General features: G+C 38.4%; 1 protein-coding gene across 1 annotated transcript in view; it reads right to left on the bottom strand.

Annotated features, from left to right (window-relative positions):
• DNAH14 (dynein axonemal heavy chain 14) overlaps positions 1-21,243 on the bottom strand; it is a 343,434-nt gene that overhangs the window by 97,062 nt on the left and 225,129 nt on the right. Inside the window, exons 46-53 of the mRNA XM_084979196.1 lie at positions 19,385-19,446; positions 17,955-18,139; positions 15,670-15,798; positions 14,078-14,215; positions 12,443-12,610; positions 11,036-11,206; positions 6,739-6,906; positions 5,200-5,292 (exon numbers count right to left, since the gene is read on the bottom strand). Of these exons, the coding sequence (XP_084835322.1) occupies positions 5,200-5,292; positions 6,739-6,906; positions 11,036-11,206; positions 12,443-12,610; positions 14,078-14,215; positions 15,670-15,798; positions 17,955-18,139; positions 19,385-19,446 (1,114 nt within the window). The remainder of the gene's footprint in view (positions 1-5,199; positions 5,293-6,738; positions 6,907-11,035; positions 11,207-12,442; positions 12,611-14,077; positions 14,216-15,669; positions 15,799-17,954; positions 18,140-19,384; positions 19,447-21,243) is intronic.

The following is a 21,243-nucleotide window of genomic DNA, read 5'->3' as shown; positions in this document are numbered from 1 at the left end:
TTTCTGCTGAGAGCGCAAATGGTGGAGTTCCCACTGTGGCTCAGCAGTAATGAACCTGACTAGCATCCATGAGGATGAGGGTTCAATCCCTCGCCCTGCTCAGTGAGTTAAGGATCCAGTGTTACTGAGAGCTGCAGTGTAGGTCGCAGACATGGCTGTGACCTGGAGTTGCTGTGGCTGTGGCGTAGGCCAGCAGGAACTTTCACATACTGCACCTGTGGCCCTAAAAAGACACACAAAAAACTCATAAATGGTGTTGTATTTATCAAACACTTTTTCTGTATCTATCACGTGGTTTTTGCCCTTTATTCTATTACTCTGGTGTTACATTAATGAATTTAGGGATGTTAAACCAAACATATATTCCAGGAATAAATTTCACTTGGTCACGGTATATAATACTTATATATTGTTACATTCAACTGGTTAATATTTTGTTAAAAATTTTTACAACAACATTCACAAGGGATACTGGTTTTCTTTTTTCATGACGCCTTTGTATAGTTTCAGTGTCAGGGTGATATCAAGCTCACAGATAAGTTGGGAAGTATTCCCTCTTCTATTTTCTGGAAGAGTTGTAAAGGATTGCTTTAATTTTTCCCTAAATGTGAGAATTCTCCAGGGAAGCCATTTGGCCCTGGGCTTTTCTTTGCAGGAAGGTTTAAGATTTCTAATTCAATCTCTTTATTTGTTATGAGTTTATTCAGATTTTTATATTTCTTCAGTAATTGTGTCTTTCTCGCTAAGTGTCCATTTCATCTAAGTTATTTAATGTGATGGCATATAGCTGTTCATAGTATTACAAAATTTTCATTTCTGTAATGTTGGTAGCTATGAACCCACTTTAATTGCTGATTTTAATAACTGGAGTAGTCCTGCTCTTTTTTCCTTGGTCGGCCTTGCTAAAGGTTTGTCAGTTTAGTTGATCTTTTCAAAGAATGAATTTCTGTTCTCATCGATATTCTCTATTGTTTTTCTATTCTCTACTTTCTTCTCTCATCTTTATTATTTTCTTATTTCTGCTTGCTTTGGGCTTAGTTTTCTTTCCTTTTTATAGTTTTCTAAGGTGGAAGCTTAGGTGATTTATTTGAGTTTTTTTCTTTCTTTTTAAAATAGAGACATTTATTAGCATTCCCATTGTGGCTCAATGGTTAATGAATCTAACTAGGAACCAAAGGATGCAGGTTTGATCCCTGGCCTTGCTCAGTGGGTTAAAGATCTGGCATTGCCATGAGCTGTAGTGTAGGTTGCAGAAGCAGCTTGGTTACTGCATCCTGTCACTGTGATGTAGGCCAGTGACTACAGCTCCAATTAGACCCCTAGCCTGGGAACCTCCATATGCCATGGATGTGGCCTAGAAAAGAAAAAAAAAAAAAAAAAAAAAAGACAAAAATAAGTAAATAAATAAATAAAATATAAACTTTTATTGTAAATTTTCCTCTAAGCACTGCTTTAGGTACATTCTATTTTTGTTTTCATTCATCTCAAAGTATTTTCTAATTTCTCTTATGATTTCTTCCTTTACCCATTTGTTATTTAGGAGTATTTTATAAAAGTTTCTTGAATTTGTGAATACTCCAAATTTCTTTCTGCTATTGAGTCCTACAGTAGTTCTGTTGTGATTAGAAAACATACTTTGAATGACTTAGATCCTTTTAAACGTATTGAAATTTGTTTTCTGGTTTGGCATAGGGTGTATTCTAGAGAATGTTCCATGTGTGCCTCGGAAGGATGCATATTTTGCTATTGGGTGGAATCCTCTATATGTGTCAGTCAGTTGAAGCTGTTTTATGATAGTGTTGACATCTTTACGTTCTTATTGATTTTATAGTAGTTGCTCTATCAGTTATTCAGAGTGGGGATACTGAGGTCTCTAACTACTACTGTTGAACTGCTTATTTCTCCCTTCAGTTCTGTCAGTTGGCTTTACGTATTTTGGGGCCTAGTTGTTAGGTGTATATATGTTTATAGCTATCTTCCTGTTAAGTGATCCTCTTATTTTTTTCCTGTTTTCTTTATATTGAATATAATTGATTTCCAATGTTATATTAGTTTCAAGTGTATAGTATAGTAATTCAGTATTTTTATAGACTATACTCCATTGAAAATTATAAGATAATGGCTATAATTCTCTGTGATACACAATATATCCTTGTTGTTTATCTATTCTATACATAGTGGTTTGTATCTCTTAACCCCATACCCCAATTTCACCCCCACCTCATCTCTCTCCCCTCTGGTAACCACTAGTTTTTTTTCTATAACTGTGAGTCTGTTTCCATTTTGCTACATGCCTTCATTTGTTTTATTTTTTAGATTTGAGCTATAAGTGATATCATACAGTATTTGTCTTTCTCTGAGGTATTTTACTAAGCATAACTTTCTCTAGGTCCTTCTAGGTTGCCTCAAATGGCAGAATTTTTTTTTTTATGGTTGAGTTTTATATATATATATATATTTCCACACACAACATCTTCTTTATCAATTTGTCCGTTGATGGACTCTTGGGTTGCTTTGATGTCACGGCTATTGCAAATAGTGCTGCTATGAACACTGGGGTGTATGTATCTTTTAGAATGAATGTTTTCAGTTTTTCAGGATAAATACCCAGGAGTGGAACTGCTCCTGTATTGGGTGTGTATATGTTAAGGAGCACAATAATATCCTCTTCTTTTATTGATCCCTTTATCATTATATAATGCCTTTGTCTTTTGTCATATTTTTTGTTTTAAAGTCTGTTTTATCTGATATGAGTATGTTACCCACACTTTCTTGTGCTTCCTCTTACATGAAGTATCTTTTCCCCATATATCACTTTTATTCTGTGTGTCTTGCATCCTGAAGTGAGTCTCTCACAGGCAGTATATAAAGGGGTCTTTTTTTTTAAAAAAAAAATCCAATTAGCCACCCCATGTCTTTTGATTGGAGCATTTAGTCCACTGACATTGAATGTAATTATTGATAAGTATGTACCTACTGTCTATTTTACTACTTGTTTTTGTAGTTTTTCTCTGCTCTTTTCTTCCTTTTGTTTCTTCCCTTGTGGTCTGGTGATTTTCTTTAGTAGTATACTTGTGTTTCTTTGTTTTTAGTTTTTGTGTATCTACTGTAGGTTTTGTGATTTGTGGTTACCACTGGGTTCATATGTGTTGATCTATATCTACTTGTTTTAAAGTGACAGTCATGTAAGTTTAGACATATTCCAAAAGAGCTACATTTTTTACTCCTTTTCCTTATGTTTTGTGCTTTTGATGTCATATTTTACACTGAACATTTGTCTCTTACATATTTACTGTAGTTAAAGTGCTTTTACAATCTTTTGTCTTTGAGTATTTATACTGGCTCATTTCAGTGGTTTATCTTCAGTCCTTACTATGTATTTGCCTTACCAGTGGGACTTTAGCATATTTTTTTAACTTTTGTCCACTTAGGGAGGTCCTTTTAACCTTTCTTTTAGGATAGTTTTAGTATTGATGAACTCTTAGTTTTTATTTGTCTAAGAAGTTCTGTATCTCTCCTATTTTTTAATTTTTGTTTAATTTTTTTCATTTTTTAAACAAGTGGCCACACCTGCAGCCTTTGGAAGTTCCCAAGCCAGGGGTTGAGCCTTAGCCCTTGTAGAAGCAATGCACTTATATTGTGAGCCACAAGGGAAGTTCTCTCTCTCCTATTTTAAATGATAATCTTGCTGGGTAGAGTATCCTAGGATGCAGGCCTTTCCCTTTCAGGATTTTAAATATATTGTGCCACACCCTTCAGCCTACAAAGTTTCTGCAGAGAAATCAGTTGACAGCCTTATGGGGATTCCTCTGTATATATGACTCTTTGTATTTCTCTTGCTGCCTATGAGTATGGAGTAAGCATAAGCACCAGCATGTTGTTGGTGCCTATGCTACGTTGGTTGCATAAGCACCAGCAATGACTGCCACCATCTCACTCAGACTCATCCCTGGGACCAGGTCACCTCTGTTAATAATTGAAATAAGACAGACAAGATTATAGCTTTTACTGAGCTTACATTTTAAGTGTGGTGATAGATAGTAAATAAATAAAAATTAATGTTCTCAGATAATGCTAAGGACTTGGAAGAACAATAAGGCAGAATAAAGGGACAGAATGACAGGAACTGAGGAAGGGGAGGGACATGCTACTTTAGATAAAGGGAGCAGAGAAAGGCTGTTGCAGCTGCCCTGGTGGAGACGATGCTGGCTTGGATAGGGTGTTGGCAGGTGAGATACAGAGAAGTGGGAAGATTTGAAATATATTTTGGAATTTTTATTGCCAGGACTCACTGATGGACTAAATGTGGGGCTTAAGAGAAAAGTGTCAACAATGAGGGGCTGTTGAGTTTCTGGATAGAGTAGTAGGTATATGGTAGTGCTATTTATGGGGTGGGAAAAGTGAGTAAAGGAATAGTCTTGGTGGTAGAAAGATCTGCCCTTGTATTTTTGCCTTAATTCTATTTTCCAGTTTTTAATTCCTTTTAATTAGTCCAAAACATATCTGTATTAATAAAAGACTATTTGAATAAAGGTCTAGTTGTTCTGAATGCAAAAAAGAGCCCTTTTGGGAAAAAAAGGTATGTACTATATAACTAAATAGCTATAAATAAAGCATAAAGTAAATAAAATTATAAACACAAATAATAATTTAAACTGGTGGTCATAAATAATGTGATTTATATAAATGGCTGAATATGTTGAATTTTATTTAGCCTTCTGCAAAGCTTTTCTCTATTTACGGTATTTGTGGATTTTCCAAGAATTTAACTCTCCATCTAAGGTATTTGGGGATTTTCCAAGAACTTAACTTTCATTTGGATTCCACGAGAAGTAAAATTTTGTGCAGTGACTCATGTTTCTAAATAAATATTCAAGTAATTGTATTATTTTTGAAGTCAAGATTCACCTGCATAGATACTATGGTAACACTGACGATATGTCAGAGATGGTGCCAGATCCAGCACTTTTTTTTTCCACATCAAATGCCTTTTGAAAACAAAAAGCCTTTTTATGTGCTGATAAATGTCTTGTGCAAACTCTTAAGAGGACAAGGATCTTATCATATGATGCAACAACTGTGAGTTCTCAGAAATGGAAAGTCTGGATAAATAAGACTTCTGTAAGCAGAGTAGACTTTATTGGCTTTCCCTCATTTTTATTTTTCAGGCTTAAAATATTAAAAAGTGTAAATCCTTACCAGTAACATGTGACTTCCTGGGTGTCGAAGGACCCTCGTCACTCTTGTGATGTGTTCTATGGCTTCCTTGAAGAACACCATGGAGTGAGAAATCTATCCGGGGAAATGGAACAAATAAATTGATTATAGCCATGGAAACACTGCATGTTCACTGTGGTTTAACTTACAGGATATAGAAGTGAGACGGGCTTTTCTGGTAGTCCAGTAATCCAGACCCAGTAAACTTGTTTACATTTATGGAAAATAAAGTTGCATAGTGAGAACTGTCCTTCTGCTAATATTCTGATAAGCAAGGTTGGAAGGGGTGCATAAGCTTGAGGGAAGAGGACAAAGAGGACAATAGCAGGCTGCTGTCTTCTGCTCTGTCTAGGGGTGGAACATGTGGTGGGAGGAAGAGTCCCAGGAATTGGCTGGGGTATCTGTGATGTTGTTGGGTGCCTGTGTTCCAACATGTATCTGCTCACAGCAACAATGGGGGAGACGGTAAATGGGTCACATCCATATTGCTGCTGCTTGTTGCTACTCTGGACCCTCTTGCCACACACTTGCTTTCATTTCTTAATTCCTTTACTCATTTGATTTTTTACAGCCTAAGTTGTCTACCTTGTATTTAAAATTACACCTTATTATGGGAATGTAAATTGGTACAACCACTATGAAAAACAGTATGGAAATACCTCAGAAAACTAAATGTAGAACTACCATATGACCCAGTGATCCCACTTTTGGATATATATCCAGGCAAAACTTTCCTTGAAAAAGATACATGCATCTGTATGTTCATTGCAGCACTAGTCACAATAGCCAAGACATGGAAACAACCTAATTGTCCATCAAGATGAATGGGTTAAGAAGATGTAGTACATATACACAACGGAATACTACTCGGCCACAAAAAAGAACAAAGTAATGCCATTTGCAGCAACATGGATGGAACTAGAGACTCTCATACTAAGTGAAATAAGTCAGAAAGAGAAAGACAAATACCATAAGATATTGCTTATATCTGGAATCTAATAAACGGCACAAATGAACCTTTCCACAGAAAAGAAACTCATGAATTTGGAGAACAGACTTGTGGTTGCCGAGGGGAAGGGAGTGGGATGGACTGCGAATCTGGGGCTAATAGAGGCAAACTATGGCATTTCGAGTGGATAAGCAATGAGATCCTGCTGCAGAGCACAGTGACTTATGATGGAACATGAGGGAGGATAATGTGAGGAAAAGAATGTACATATGTACGCCTGACCGGGGCACCTTGCTATACAGTAGAAATTGACAGAACACTCTAAACCAAGGATAATGGAAAAAATAAAAATCATTAAAAAAATGAAATTATACCTCATTAACTGAGACAAAATAAAACGAACAATATAAATCTCCCCTAAAATTTGAGAGTACTTTTCCTGATCTCTCTCATCCTTACACACATGATAAAAATATTTGATTTTATATACACATATACATACAGGTGCATTTGTATATAAATGTATATATATGTATATAGTACTCAGATTTTTATGTAGTATATGTGTTTACCTCCAAAGATGCCGAATTCAGCTTCATCTGGAATTCATTAAGTATCTCAGCAAGTTTATGATAGTCATTGGTATTCTGATACATCTTCTTTCTATTAGATTTGTTTATATCCAAGAAATCCACAAATATAATTGAGTCACTCATTAGTTTTTCTTTGGTCCACAGGATCTATTTTAAGATAATAATAGTATCTGTTAATAGCACAACTCTACGTGTTATCAAAACTAATGCAATATATTTTGTATCAGAGGAGCTCTTGGCACAATAGATCTGGGACTCAGGGGTTCTTCACCTTTTTTGTCCCATGGACCTCTTTTGACAGTGAAACCTGTGGACTCCTTGTCAAAACAATATTTTAAAATGCGTATAGTGAAATGCAGGGGTTACAAAGGACACAAAATGTATGGGAAAACAGTTCTATCTAAGGACTCTTTGGCCCCAGATTAAGAACCTCTGCTGTGGGAATAACATGTTGATAGCATGAGATCTCACCAACAATCTGCAAAGGAGAATTTTCCCTGAGTCAGCTGTTCATTACCACCACAGATCTGCAGGCTTCCACACTAGCTTTCCTGGTCACTTGGCAAACTCGAGCCTGACTTTCACACCAAGGTCATGGGCTACTCCTTCTTTGAAGTCTGACCATTTCCCTCTCCCCTAAAACCAGGTAGAGAAAATTATTTTTTCTTCCTTCCCGCCACCACTGTCATGTGTGCAAGGGTCTGCCATGGCACTTACAGAAACCTATGCACCTTTTAGGTGGTAAGGTGCTTGGCGGTAGGGCTACACTAATTCCATGTAGGTCTCAGAACTTAGCTCATTTGGTGTCTGGCCCTGGAAATTTGTAACAGGCTCTCAGAAGATGTTTGCATAAGCAAATGGCTAAAGGAAGGTTGAGGGCCAGGATGATATGATAGCTAAGAGAGTACCTGGAGTTAGACAGCCAGGCTTTGAATAATGATTTCACCCCTTAACTATCTGTGTAACCTCGGGCAAGTTATTGATCTTACTCTGCCCCAGTTTCTTCATCTATAAAATGAGGATAAAAATAAGACTTATACCAGAGAGATGTTATGAGATTTAATTGAGTAATGATAGGTAAAGCTCTTAAAACAGTGCCTGGCACACTGTAAGCGTTAACTATTACTAAAGTCATTTTATAAAAATCCAACCGAGGAGTTCCCATCGTGGTGCAGTGGTTAACACATCTGACTAGGAACCATGAGGTTTCGGGTTTCATCCCTGGCCTTGCTCAGTGGGTTAAGGATCCGGCGTTGCCGTGAGCTGTGGTGTAGGTCGCAGATGAGGCTCAGAACCCAAGTTGCTATGGCTCTGGCGTAGGCCAGTGGCTACAGCTCCGATTCAACCCCTAGCCTGGGAACCTCCATATGGTGTGGGAGCGGCCCTAGAAAAGGCAAAAAGACCAAAAAAAAAAAAAAAAAAAAAAAAAAATTAAAAAAACATACCCAACTGATTAAATGGTATTGTACAAACCCAAATTCTTGCAGGAGTAATTTACATCCTTACATCCTTAAAAAAGGTCTGGTTAATATGTCTTTAATTTGGGGTTACTGTAGCTCTTCTTGCTGTTCATAGGACTGAGTCTAGTAGGAAAAGACCTGTCTCCCGTAAGTACTGGCTTGCTCATCTTCCACTGCCTCTACCTCTATTCTTTGGTCTAGCAAAGTCTTGAAACTAAACTGTGGAGTGCCCATTGTGGCTCAGCAGGTTGCAAACCTGACTAGTATCCATGGGGACACCGGTTCGAACCCTGGCCTTGCTTAGTGGGTAAAGGATCTGGTATTGCCGTGAGCTGTGGTGTAGGCTGCAGATGCAGTGTGGATCCTGTGTGACTATGGCTGTGACATAGACTGGCAGCTGCAGCTCTGATTCTACCCCTTGCCTGGGTACCTCCATATGCTGTACCTGCTGCCCTAAAAAAGCAAACAAACAATCAAAAAAAGGGAATTTTGATACTGTGATAGGAATTTACAGGGAGGGAGTTTAGGATCTCCTGGGGGCAGGAATAAGCTCTCTTTAGATGGTTATTCTAGCAAAGTCTCTTCATTCCTCTATTCATTCATTCATTCATTCATCCCAGATACATTTATCAAGTACCAACCAGGAGTTAGGAAGGATGTTAAATTCTGGAAATCTAGGTAGGGATAAAAATCAATAACTTTGTCTTCATGGAACTCACAGGTGAGAGAAAGAGAGGGAGAGAGAGGCAATGACAATTCTAATAAGTCCTGTGATAGGAAAAGCCCACATTCCTATGAGAATACAAAGAAAGGATTCTTAACCTGGAAAGAATGTGGTGCTGGTGGAAAAAAGGCCACTAAGAGAGAGGAAGCATGAGCTGAATCTTGAAGGATGGTCAGGAGTGAGCCCAGGAAAGGGACCTCTATGTGTAGGTAAATGAAGCAATAATAGAGCTCAAGCTGCACTTTGGTTAAAGTATGGGGCTGAAATGCTCACATTTCTGGCATGCGGAGAGGCTTTAGCAGTAACGCCATCACTGAGGCAGGAAACACGAAGGCAGGACACCAGGGACGCACAGAGAGCGCAGTGAATGAAGACGTGAAGCTGTTTTTTTACACGGTTTTGTATACTGAGTGTGAAGTACCCAGAGTAACAGGAGACGGATTTAGAAGTCAAACCAAGGTCTAACTCTAGAATTCAGGCTCTCTCTGCCAAACCACCTGTCTCTACTTGCAATGCAGGTATAAGATCTGGTTCTTTTCAATATGATGCTATCGTACATTTACTGAGTGCTTAACAGGTGTCAGAAATTGTTCTAAACACTTTACCCAAATTAGTGCCATTAATTCTCAGCACCGTCCTATGAAGCAGGTACAAATACTACCTTTACGTTAGAGATGAGGAAGCTGACACACAGAGGGGCCACCTGCCCAAGCTTTCACAGCTCAAAAATGGAAGGGCTGGGTGTTGAACTTGGGCAGAGTCTGGGTTTGTAACCTCTGTGTTCGACTGCTTCTCAGGCTGTCAGGGAAGAGAAGTGAGACTAGAAGAAAGGACTGGAGAGTCTAGTGTTTTGAGTGAAGGAAAGGAGAAACAAGGTGAGTGTGAAGCATCACCAAAGAGTAGCCCCAAGGAGAGAAAGGAAGCTCTGAATACTGTGGGAGCCCTGGGAGATTCTGGGCGAGGAGGTGACAGTGGGGTGATGTGGTGCTGGGTATCTAACGAAAAGATTTTTTTCCCAGATGTTTAAAAAAACATTGGAGGGTAGAAGTGGTATGGATTAACACAATTTTTTTGATTAAAATTTTTTATTATAGTTGATTTATAATGTTCTGTCAATTTCTGCTGTACAGCAAAGTGCCCCCGTTATACACACACACACACACACACACACACACACATATTCTTTTTCTCACATTATCCTCCATCATGTTCCATCATAAGGGATTAGATGTAGTTCCCTGTGCTATACAGCAGGATCTCATTGCTTATCCACTGCAAACGATATACAAACCAAGAAAAGTCTAGGCTAAAGAGCAGAAAACTCAGATTAAAAGAAAGTAATAACGAGAGGGTCTAGGAAAAACAAAACTTAAAAGATTTCTTAATTTGTGACTTATCTAAAAGACACGTGTATACATACGTATGTATAAAGTCAGATTTACATGTTGTTTGCATGTTGTATTCTGAGCTTATGTGTATGTGTGTATCTCTATGTTTAAAAATCTGTTTTGCAAATTTTCACTGTTACAAATAAAGTCACATCTTTGAATTTATTCTGTTTCTTGGACTGCTATGAATAGGGTGAGAGAAGGTGGCACCAGCCAAGAAGAGGGAAAAGAAGAGTCGCCTTGGAAAGAGATTCCAAAGGACTTGCTTAATTCTCTTGAGAGGAGTTAGCAAGGAGGTAGAGGGATGGACCTGCGCTCACCATTCCATTGAGTTCCCAGCCTTTCAGCAATTCAGTTACTGAAGCACCTTCCTTTTCGAGCTGGACTAAAGCACCAAAGCAACTAAAGTTTCAGGGTCTGGAGAGGGATGGGGGGTCTAGGTGAGGTATCAAGAGAGTGTACGTGTCTGCTCGTCCTGGAGGAAGAGGAGCAGTTTCAAGTCTCGTAAGAGGCCAAATGCATGAGCAAAGGCATCAAGACCTTAGCATTTCCATCATACCAAATCTATGACTATTTAGACATTTTCAAGTGAAAAATGGAATTAAGTTTTTTTTACTGATACAGAAAAGTCTGAGGACGTTTATGAAACACCACTTTTGCCCAAGACATCATTTAAAATAATTTTTAAAATATAATAATTTTACCTGAAAATAATTCTCAACTTCTTTTGAGAGAAACTGATAGAAACGCCCCTTTTCAGTTTGTTCAAGTAAGCGATCGTGAAACACTCGGGTGGCTTCATGAACAAAGAACAGAGCTGCCATCTCTTTGGAATTAATAACAGACCTGTCAGCTTGCAGCAATCCTAGGAGAAGCTATTAGGGATTTAAAAACAACATTACAAAAATTGATCAGATAGATTGTAAAGCCTCAGTTGTTGCAGGTTTGTTTGTGTTTCCATAAAAACAGAAGCAATTATCGAAGGTGAGGGCTGTCAAATTCTACAAACGATAATCTGGATTTTTGATGAGATGGGCAAGTTATAAATGAGAGAAAACTGGCATAGTGGTTTAACGACTCCTTGAGGGACTGGTGGTGATTCAGAGGTGCCTCTTAATGTTGGTGTGTTCTGAGATTCTTAACTTGGATTAAATAACTTACAAATGTTATAATTTCAAATATTACATGTGCTATTTTGTGCTAAAGTCCCATAGCAAGGAAAGAAAGATCAAATCAAAACTTGCTTTTTCTTAACATTTTAATTCTGAAAACGCTCTGACTACAGCAGCCTGGTTGGCCACATCCCCCGGTTGCGACAGCTCAGCATGTTGAGGATGTGCATGCCTGCTGTCATTTTCTGAGAGTGGTCATAAAAATCTCAGCCATAAAGCAAAACGGAAACCTGTGTTATAACTTGGTCACTTCTTTCCCTGCAGAGATTCTTAGCCAACAGGCACCTGGGGCCTTTCCGGGAAAGACCCTTGCGCCACATCCTCTGCTTTAGCTCCTCTCTGAAGCACAGTGATGTAGCATCTGATGCACATTTCCTGAGTTATTTTTCAGATGCTAAAAGCCCCACCAAGAGGAAGACATCAACTCCCTGATGACCGTGGACCTACTGGTGCCTAAGGATGGATAGTGTCAATCTCTGCGACGATGCCCTGCTGCTTCGCATCAACCAATCAGAGAACAGGGCATGAGCTGTCACAGACCCTGACTCCACCTCCTCCACCCCCGCCTCGCCTGGCCTTTAAAAAACTCTTGCTTGAAACCCTCTTTCAGGAGTGTGGGCTTTTTGAGCACTGGCTGTCCCAGGCTACTGGCCTGGCGCACTTCCCTTCACCACATCTTGCTGTGGGTACATTGGCTTTGCTGCACGTGGGCGGGTGGACCCAACTTTGGTTTGGTAACAGATATTCTAACAGTCTTAGTGGTTTCACCATTGAATTCTCTGCATGGAATGATTTTAATGGTTCTTTCTAACTGGCTCATGGGATAAGCTGCTAATAACCAAACTAATCAACTTGAATTTCTTTTTCTCCCCTTCTAACAATTTAATGTCAACAGAATCAGTGAGTAGGGAAATGGAGAGACAGAAGTTGAAAACAAACCTTAAATATATCTCGAAGATTAAACATGTAGTGACACTTCATCGGAGTTGGTAACATACTCTGACATACTTGATAGTACACAGCTAGAGAACAAGATATTATTTGATCCGTAGTTTTCTGCACTTCGGGTGTGAAGTTATTCATGGAGAAATACATTCCCAAATGAACCTTTAAAAAGAAAGGTTACAATTTAGTTTGCCAAAACTTTTAAGCACAGACTATTTCTAGTTCATCCTTACTAGACAGGGGATGTGTGCACTATGATGGAGGATCCAGTTTGCTGAAAAGGTAGATAATCAGGATCCATTTGAAATAGACGGCAGACTGGTACAAAGACACTCCGAAGGTTGAGAACTGAGGAAAATTTCAATTTGTCCTAGTTTGGTGAATGATCTAGAGGCATGTGTTCCGTATTCTCTGGAGCGAATTGATGCCCCACCTATGTGTACACCAGGTATTCTGAAAATTCTTCCATATCCTTGTTCCTCAGCAGACATTACTAGAAGAAATATGAAGTAATAGAACTACTATCTCAGTAAGGATTGGCATATGTAATGCACACTGAGGCACATGGAATTACTGGCCAAGGGGCACCTGCTGTACAGCGCAGAGAACTCTACCCAATATTCTGTGATCATCTACGTGGGCAAAGAATCTGAAAGAGAATGGATGTACACGTATAACTGAATCACTGTTGTGCAGCAGAAATTGTCACAATCTTGTGAATCAACTATATTTCAATAAAGCTTTAGAAAAAAATAAAATGCAGAATGGTTTTTAGAAACTGGGATCTGGATATTAAAAAAAGACTGGCATATGTATGTATTTTATATCAGGTTTTTTTTTTGAGGTGTAGATTATTGATCACCTGCACAATTACTACATCCTTTTTGAAAAATGGATTCTAAAAGATAATCTTTAAATTTTATATTATAAAGAAGAAAAACACAATTTATTTTGAAGAATTTAGTAACCCTGCATAAGATTTATTTTTTCTAATCCAACTAGATTTCAAGTGGAGCCATTTTTCTAATAAGGTGTTTCAGAATTTTTTTCTGATTATTTTTTACTCTATATGCAAGTGAAAAGAACAAATACGAGCCGAGGTCCAGGTGTTCTTGTTCATGATGCAGATGCCTGAGCTCTATCTCAGAAATACCGACCTTCTTAGAACCGCTGAGAATAAAGCCTTGGGGTTACAGTTTCAACATGTGTTAAACATGCCCCACATGTGTTTCTTATGCGCACTAACTCGTGTTTTTGATTTTTTTATTTTTATTTTTGCCATTATTGTTGGTTTATAGTGTTCTGTCAGTTTCTACTGCAAGCAAAGTGACCCGGTGACACACACACATGCATACAGATAGATAGACTCTTTTGCTCACATTATCCTCCATCATGTTCCATCACCAGGGACTATATGACAGTTCCTTGTGCTATACGGCAGGATATCACTGTGTCTTTTTGATATTTGTAGACAAATGATAACAATAGGCCAGAAAAAAATAGGAGGGAACAAAATCTATCCCTTTAAGAAGATTTTCTTTTTATATTAGTTGTTTTAAGTTCCCACATTTTCCCTCATACTGTGGAATTCGATTTGTTTTTCTGTAGAAGACGAACTAGATGTATTACCTGGAAAATAGTACGTAAGGCACATTGTGGGAGATGAGGCATTACCAGGATGGAAAAGTGTTTGAGCAGACGTGGGCTAACATGCCCCCGGCCGCCTGCCGAAACACAAGCAGCCACCAGAGAGAGATCTTGGATGTTCTGGGGGAAGAGAGAAAAAGCAAGAGTAACTGAACATAGCTGTGGGAAGTGAAACACATACCCATTTCCCAGCCCCCAAAGGAAGACAGATTTTTTTAAATGTTTAGGCAAAACAATTATTTAAATGCAAAATCAAAATTATAACAGCAATAGAAACCTATCTTCTTAGAGATGTCACCCATCCTAAATGTAGTTCCAAGACATCTGACTTCTAGGAGGCTTAGATATCATTGGGAAATTTCTATTTTAGGAAAAAGCAGTCATTGGAAAATAAGCGATATGTTCTTGAGACTAGCAAAAGGGATTGGGGTGCTAAGTGAGGCATCAGAAGAGCATGGTGTATAAGCCTCTAGAGAAGCCACGATCAGCTGGGTAAGAAGCAGTTCGACTGTTTACATTATACCTGACACATCACAACAACACAGCACTGGTGAGCTGGACAGAGTTGTAATGAATTGTAGAGTCTATTCATAACAGCGCCTTTAATAGCCTTTTTGCTGCCTATGCTCCTGCCCAAGGCCACAGAAATCCCATTGAAGACGTGGCTCACTTGTCTCCTAAGGAATTTCTTCAGGCAGTTCCTTGCAGACCAATCTCTTACTTTTTTTTTTTTTCCCTCGTCTCCTGGATTCTCCCTGGGAGGCTGTATCTGGATTCTTCTCTGTGCCTTGAGCTGATGGTTAATTCAAACAGTCTGACTGGTGTCTGAGATGATGCCACTTGGCCAGAACGTGTGTGTCAGGCAGGATTCCGGGACCAAATTTGTCAGACATGAAACTGTTTATAATGTAACCACCTAATTTTACAGATGAGGAATTGAGGCCCAGAAAGTTTCAGTGATAAAGTCAGTTCTGGAACATAGGGCTTATGATTTCCAGATAAAGAACCAAGTAGGGAGAAAAGAGCATTTACTTTTTAAAATATTTAAAGCCATTCTCATTTAGTTCAATGTAACAAGTAATTCCATTGCATTTCTGTGTGAATACACAGAAATATTTCCCTAGGATTTCTTTTGACTTTGCAATACTTCTGAAAATCATTTACATTCTTGAAAAGGAAGATGCAGAGTAGTCTTACACAAAGATTAAGGATGTCTTTGTTAAGTCTCATTTTTACCAGATTTTCTCATACACATTACCTGCTGATGCAATGAAACATTTGATGTCCTATTAATGTGCTTAACAATAGGGAGCATTTTTTGACTCAGAAACTAAACCTGGAGGACATACTTGCAATATTTCCTAAGATTTAATCAAAATAAAAGCAGAATTTCTATGAACCCATGGACTTGTGCTGAAATGCAAAGATATAACTGGCAGATTAAATTAGAGTCTCAATTCGGTTTTTCATGTCCATCTGGATAGATTTTCTAAATTTCACACTTAATTCACTAAACATTGTTATAAATATATAATTTATTGCTAAATAAGACAAAATGTTCACATGTACTGTACCTTCCAAGCAATTTTTTCAGTATCGTAAATTCCTCCCATATCTAATAATTGTCTGATTAATTCCAGGGGTGGCTGGGTTCCATACATATCTGATTCTGGCATATTCAGATCATCAATAAATATTACAATCTTAAGGAAGACAAAAGGTTTTTTAAAAAACATGTTAAACTTTAATTTATGAATTAGGAATATTAAATAAGCTATGTGGTAAGAACAAAACCATATGTAATTACATCTCTATTTTTCTATTAAAAATTCAAATTTGGGACTTCTCGTCATGGCTCAGTGGTATCCATGAGGATGCAGGATCGATCCCTGGCCTCACTCAGGACGTTAAGGATCTGGCCTTGCCCTGAGCTGCGGTGTAGGTCACAGACTCAGCTCAGATTTGGCATGGCTGTGGTGTAGGCCAGCAGCTGCTACTCCAATTTGACCCCTAGCCTGGAAACTTTCATATGTTTATGAAAATTTCATAAAAAACTTTCAACTTTTAGGTGTGGCCCTAAAAAGAAAAAAAATCAAATTATATTTTGAGGATATGATTTTAGAAAAGAGTAAGTTTTCAAAATAGCAGACTCTACTTGCTCTCTATAGACCTCCAATAATTACGTCTAATGATAGTTAGAAATGTACTTGATGCCAGACAAAGTAATCTTTTTTTTTTTTTTTTGTCTTTTTAGGGCTGCACTTACGGCATATGGAGGTTCCCAGGCTAGAGGTCGAATAGGAGCCGCAGCTGCCACCTACACCACAGCCACAGCAACACCAGATCCTTAACCCGCTGTGCGAGGGCAGGTATCAAACCCACAACCTCGTGGTTCCTAGTCAGATTCATTTCTGCTATGCCATGACAGGAACTCCCAGACAAAGTAATCTAATCATGGCTATTACAAAGGAATGTGGTTATTATTCATTCAACATTTACCTATTGTGTGCCTACAATTGGCGATGCACTGTTTTAGGTATTTCCGTATTTAATATGTTCCCTGGTTTAGGAATAAAACTGTCATCCGGAATTAGACTTTCAAAATTCTGTTGCAAATGCTATTGTCCTGGGAAACCAGCAGAAAAGTGAGATACATTTTTAATTTTTAAACCTCTGTTACTTTCTATCTTTGAAAATATCATGTGTTTAAGAGTACTGATTGTAATCTCTGTGAATCAGCCCCGTTCAATAGTATTTATTTCTGTAAAATAAGTAAAGATTAAAAAAAATATATAGCCATTTACTTTGAATTATCCAATTACCTAATCTGTAACTGTCAATATTTTTATTTTTTGGTAAGACACTCAGTTTTCCCTCTTTTGTACCACAAACTGGATGATTACAGATAAACTGGTTTGACTAAAGTTTCTCTTACTTGTATCTTTCATTTCGATAATTTGGTGGACCAATTTTTATCCTTTTCAAAATTCCTAAAATGTACCCAGTTAAGCAATGATCCACCGAGTTTATCTAAATCCTTAGTTAAAATTAAGGAACTCTGAAGCAAATCCTTAAAAACTCTTGAAATTGATGGGCACAGGGGTTAAACTGAGGGGCTCCTCAGGACCCCATGTAATTTTCTTGTTAAACAATCCTGCAAATTTCTTGACCCTAAGCTTCTTTTACGGTACTTAAGTGCAATCACTGATGGTAAATTTCAGTTGTGGCAGAGGGTCTGGTTTCACAAATGGACAGTAATGATGTACTGAGCCGACTGGGGTTAAAAATAAGGAACACCCAATACCATTTCAAGAAAGTAGGAGTTGTCCAAGTTATAACAGAGCTATTCTCTTACTATCTCTCTCTGAGGCTGCGGATATCACAAGTTTCTCTTTCTTTTCAAGTCCCTAGTCATGGCCACAGAAAGAGAATAGGCTAAAATATACAGTAAAAGGCAACAGACATGTATCTCATTTCCCACCCTTCTTATCTGTTCATGTTTAATTCCGATTCCAGTAGTTTCCTTTGGCTTCAATAATTCTGAGTCCATAGAATTCATTATACTGTAATTGAATTATATTAATTGGAAAACCAAAGTTTCCATTATAAAGTGCATTTTCTAGTAATGTTCAGGAGTGTATGTTACATTTTTTTTGACTGTGCCCAAGGCATATGGAAGTTTCCAGGCGACAGATCAAACCCGTGCCACAGCAGTGACCCAAGGCCCTGCAGGGACAACACTGGACCCTTATCCCACTGAGCCACAAGGGAACACCTCTATTTATGAGTATTAATTAAAACAAGTCACCTAATCGAGTAGTATAAGCACATGAGTCAGAAGGTACACGAAGTATTTTACCCTGTTGCTCTTTGGTGCTCCAAGCGTGTCTTTAGTTCTTCTTACTAACTTCTTAAGGATCATCTCCTTCGTTTTGGCAGCTGTCGTACCAATGTTAAAATTTATTGCAGAGACTACGATCCCTTTATTATTATCTTTAAATGAGCTTTCATCACTTGTAGCTTTTGGCCTTTTGGTAATCCTATCTATGATGCCACATATAGAAAGAAAACCAATTTAGAACACTTTAGGAATACTTTTGCTATATCTTAAGGTGTTAAGAAATAAGAAAATTACATCATTTTACTATATTGTCATTTTCAAGAACTGACTCTGAGGACATTTCAGAGAGAGAAGGAATGCCAACTCTGAAATGTTTCCAAATATTCCTTACTTTTACTTGGTTAATAGTGTCTTCTTTACAAGTACAGTCCAATATGACAGTATGAAAACTCACAGAACCCTCTTTTCATTTGTATAAACGGATGAACTTTTCTGCTTTAAAAACATTTAGATTTCCAATATACTGTATTTATGATGAAATTACCCATGAAATATCTAAAAGCGGCAGGTAGGTATATCCACTAAGGGCATCAAATTTAGGGCATGTTCCTTGAGTGAGGTCATCCAGAAGGATTACTTGGGTGCTACTGAAAAGTAAAAGTAAAAAACAAAACCAGGAGTTCCTGTTGTGGCTCAGTGGGTTACAAACCCAAGTAGTATCCATGAGGCTGTGGGTTTGATCCCTGGCCTTGCTCAGTGGGTTAAGGATCTGGCGTTACTGTGAGCTGTGGTGTAGATCACGGATGCGGCTTGGATCCTGTGCTGCTGTGGCCGTGGTGTAGGGCAGCAGTTGCAGCTCTGATTTGACCCCTGATGTGGGAACTTCCATATGCTGCAGGTGTGGTCCTAAAAAGATAAAAACAAAGAAGCAAAACCAAAACAGTCTTCTGGCAGGAATCTTGTGGCCAGGCTCCCTTTCCCTTCTATAACTATCTCTGGGCCTCCCATCTTTTCTTCCTCAAAAGTGGAGTTGCTGCTCCTAACACTGCTCAGAATTTTCAAGGCTGAGGCTCCTGTAGCTCCACATGTGTTTCTATCGTACAGCTCAATTCAAGAATTCCTATGGAATCACAACCTTTCCACTGCATTATTTCTAAAAGCATTAAAGAACAGAACAGTCATATATTGCCTCCAGGTTCTTATAGAGTTAGTGTAAGTTTCCACCCATAAGCCTAGGTATTGGTTTTCTGGTAAGCAGATGTAGTGCCCCTTCCCAGAACCATGCTAGCTTTCAAGTAGGACAGAAGAGTTTCAGATGGTAGTGGATATGGTTCGGGATTTTACATTTTAAACTAAGAACTGAAAATTTCATTCCGAGATATGCCACAGTACGAATAGACATGCATATCGCTGAGAGAGGAAGGTGTTGAAATGACTGTGATACATACCTACAGTTCCGGATGCTGTCTTAGGAGGTTTAGAAAGCAAGATGCTGACGTTCTGTTTCAGGCTATTGGAATAAAATGTTTTAAGGATTCAAAGTTAGCTTATTTACCATAGTAGACATGCGAAAAAACAAAATGAAAGTATCCGTGTGTGATCGATTTCATTTCACTTTTATCTCCTACAAGGATACAAATGCATATTTTTTTCCTGTGCACACTTTTAAAGATAAAATTAGTGTTACCATTAGAACTGATCCCCGAATTATAAAAACACAGGCTTACTCATAAAGAACTAATGGGGCAAATTCCTAGTATGCCAAGCTATTAGATATTTTCTATGGGTAGTATGCCATTAACTCGTCCATTTTTAAAATGTATTTTGCCTTCTGGTTCAACTTAATTTTGCTGTTTTTGGCTTCAGGGCTTTCTTTTTTAGGGTATCTTTATCATTACAATCCACTTCAGTTTAAATACTGAACAGTAAAATTAATTTTTTCAGACTCTACGATTAAAATAATTTAGATAAGGAATAATTCCTATTATATTGTTTCAAAAATTATTTCTGTGACTTTTAAGGCCTTTTTTTAATCTTCTTTTTTTTTTTTTTAGGGCTGCACCCACGGCCTTAGGAGGTTCCCAGGCTAGGGGTCCAAATGGAGCTGCAGCTGCCAGCCTACGCTACAGCCATAGCAATGTGGGATCTGAGCCGCATCTTCAACCTACACCATAGCTCCCAGCATTGCCAGATCCCTAACCCACTGAGTGAGGCCAGGGATCGAACCTGTCTTCATGGATCCTAGTCAGATTTGCTTCCACTGAGCCATGACAGGAACTCCTTTAAGGTTTTATTTAAAAGTAGTAGGATTCTATTCCAAAATCATTAGTGTAAGGTAGAGATGACAGTGGCTTGGACTAAAAGTGACAGCGAAAAAAGAGAAGTAGAGGAATTGAGAGGTACTGTGAAGATGTAATAGATGTGACTAACAGAAGACTGTTAGGGGGCAGGGAAAATGCGGATACAAGAATTGGCAGGGATCAGATGGGCTGCTGGAGACGGGCTGGTGAGGGGAAAGAGGGGGTGATTCAAAGATGATTCCTGGGTTTCAGGCGTGAATTACTGGGTCTCATCTATTGCCAGGAGAAACACTAGAGGAAGAACAGGTTTGGAAGTGAAGTCGAGAGCTACGTTTTGGCTATGTGAATGCTGAGATGTCCGTGAGACATCCAAGTATTCATGTGACACAGGCCAGGGGCTATGAGACCAGCGATTAGAGGAAAACCTGATAGGCGTCTCCTCAAATTCCTTCTTACTCAATTCAGACAACATCGGGCTTCACTAATATTTTAATAGAATTAACTTTAAACATCTACAGTTTTTATTTGCACAACTTAGGTTTCTTTCTCATTCCTCTTTTTTCTCAGGAAGAGACACACAGAATGATAAAGACAAAGTTCTTTGTAAGGAATACTTTTCATATTTCATAAAAAGGAAATGTATTGCTAGTGCAATACAACCAATTATAGGCAACGTCTTACTTGTATGTTTTAGGTGCATTCTTATAGGAAGGAAAATAGTTTATAATTGTACTTTGTTATATAAAACGAATTGAGATTTTAAAGTTATAGTTAAAATACATGTAAGAATTTCTCATTTAAAGGAATCTAGGAGTTCCCATCGTGGCGCAGTGGTTAACGAATCCGACTAGGAACCATGAGGTTGCAGGTTCCATCCCTGGCCTTGCTCAATGGGTGAAGGATTTGGCGTTGCTGTGAGCTGTGGTGTAGGTTGCAGTTGCGACTCGGATCCCGCATTGCTGTGGTTGTGGTATAGGTCGGCAGCTACAGCTCCAATTTGACCCCTA

This window comes from Sus scrofa, chromosome 10, assembly GCF_054392235.1.
Source record: "Sus scrofa isolate SSC_HxYL_T2T_F1_AM1 chromosome 10, Sscrofa_HxYL_maternal_Yorkshire_Landrace_v2.0, whole genome shotgun sequence".
Classification (NCBI taxonomy): Eukaryota; Metazoa; Chordata; class Mammalia; order Artiodactyla; family Suidae; genus Sus; species Sus scrofa.
Note: the sequence above shows the minus strand (reverse complement) of the source record. Positions and strands in the feature narration are given on the sequence as shown.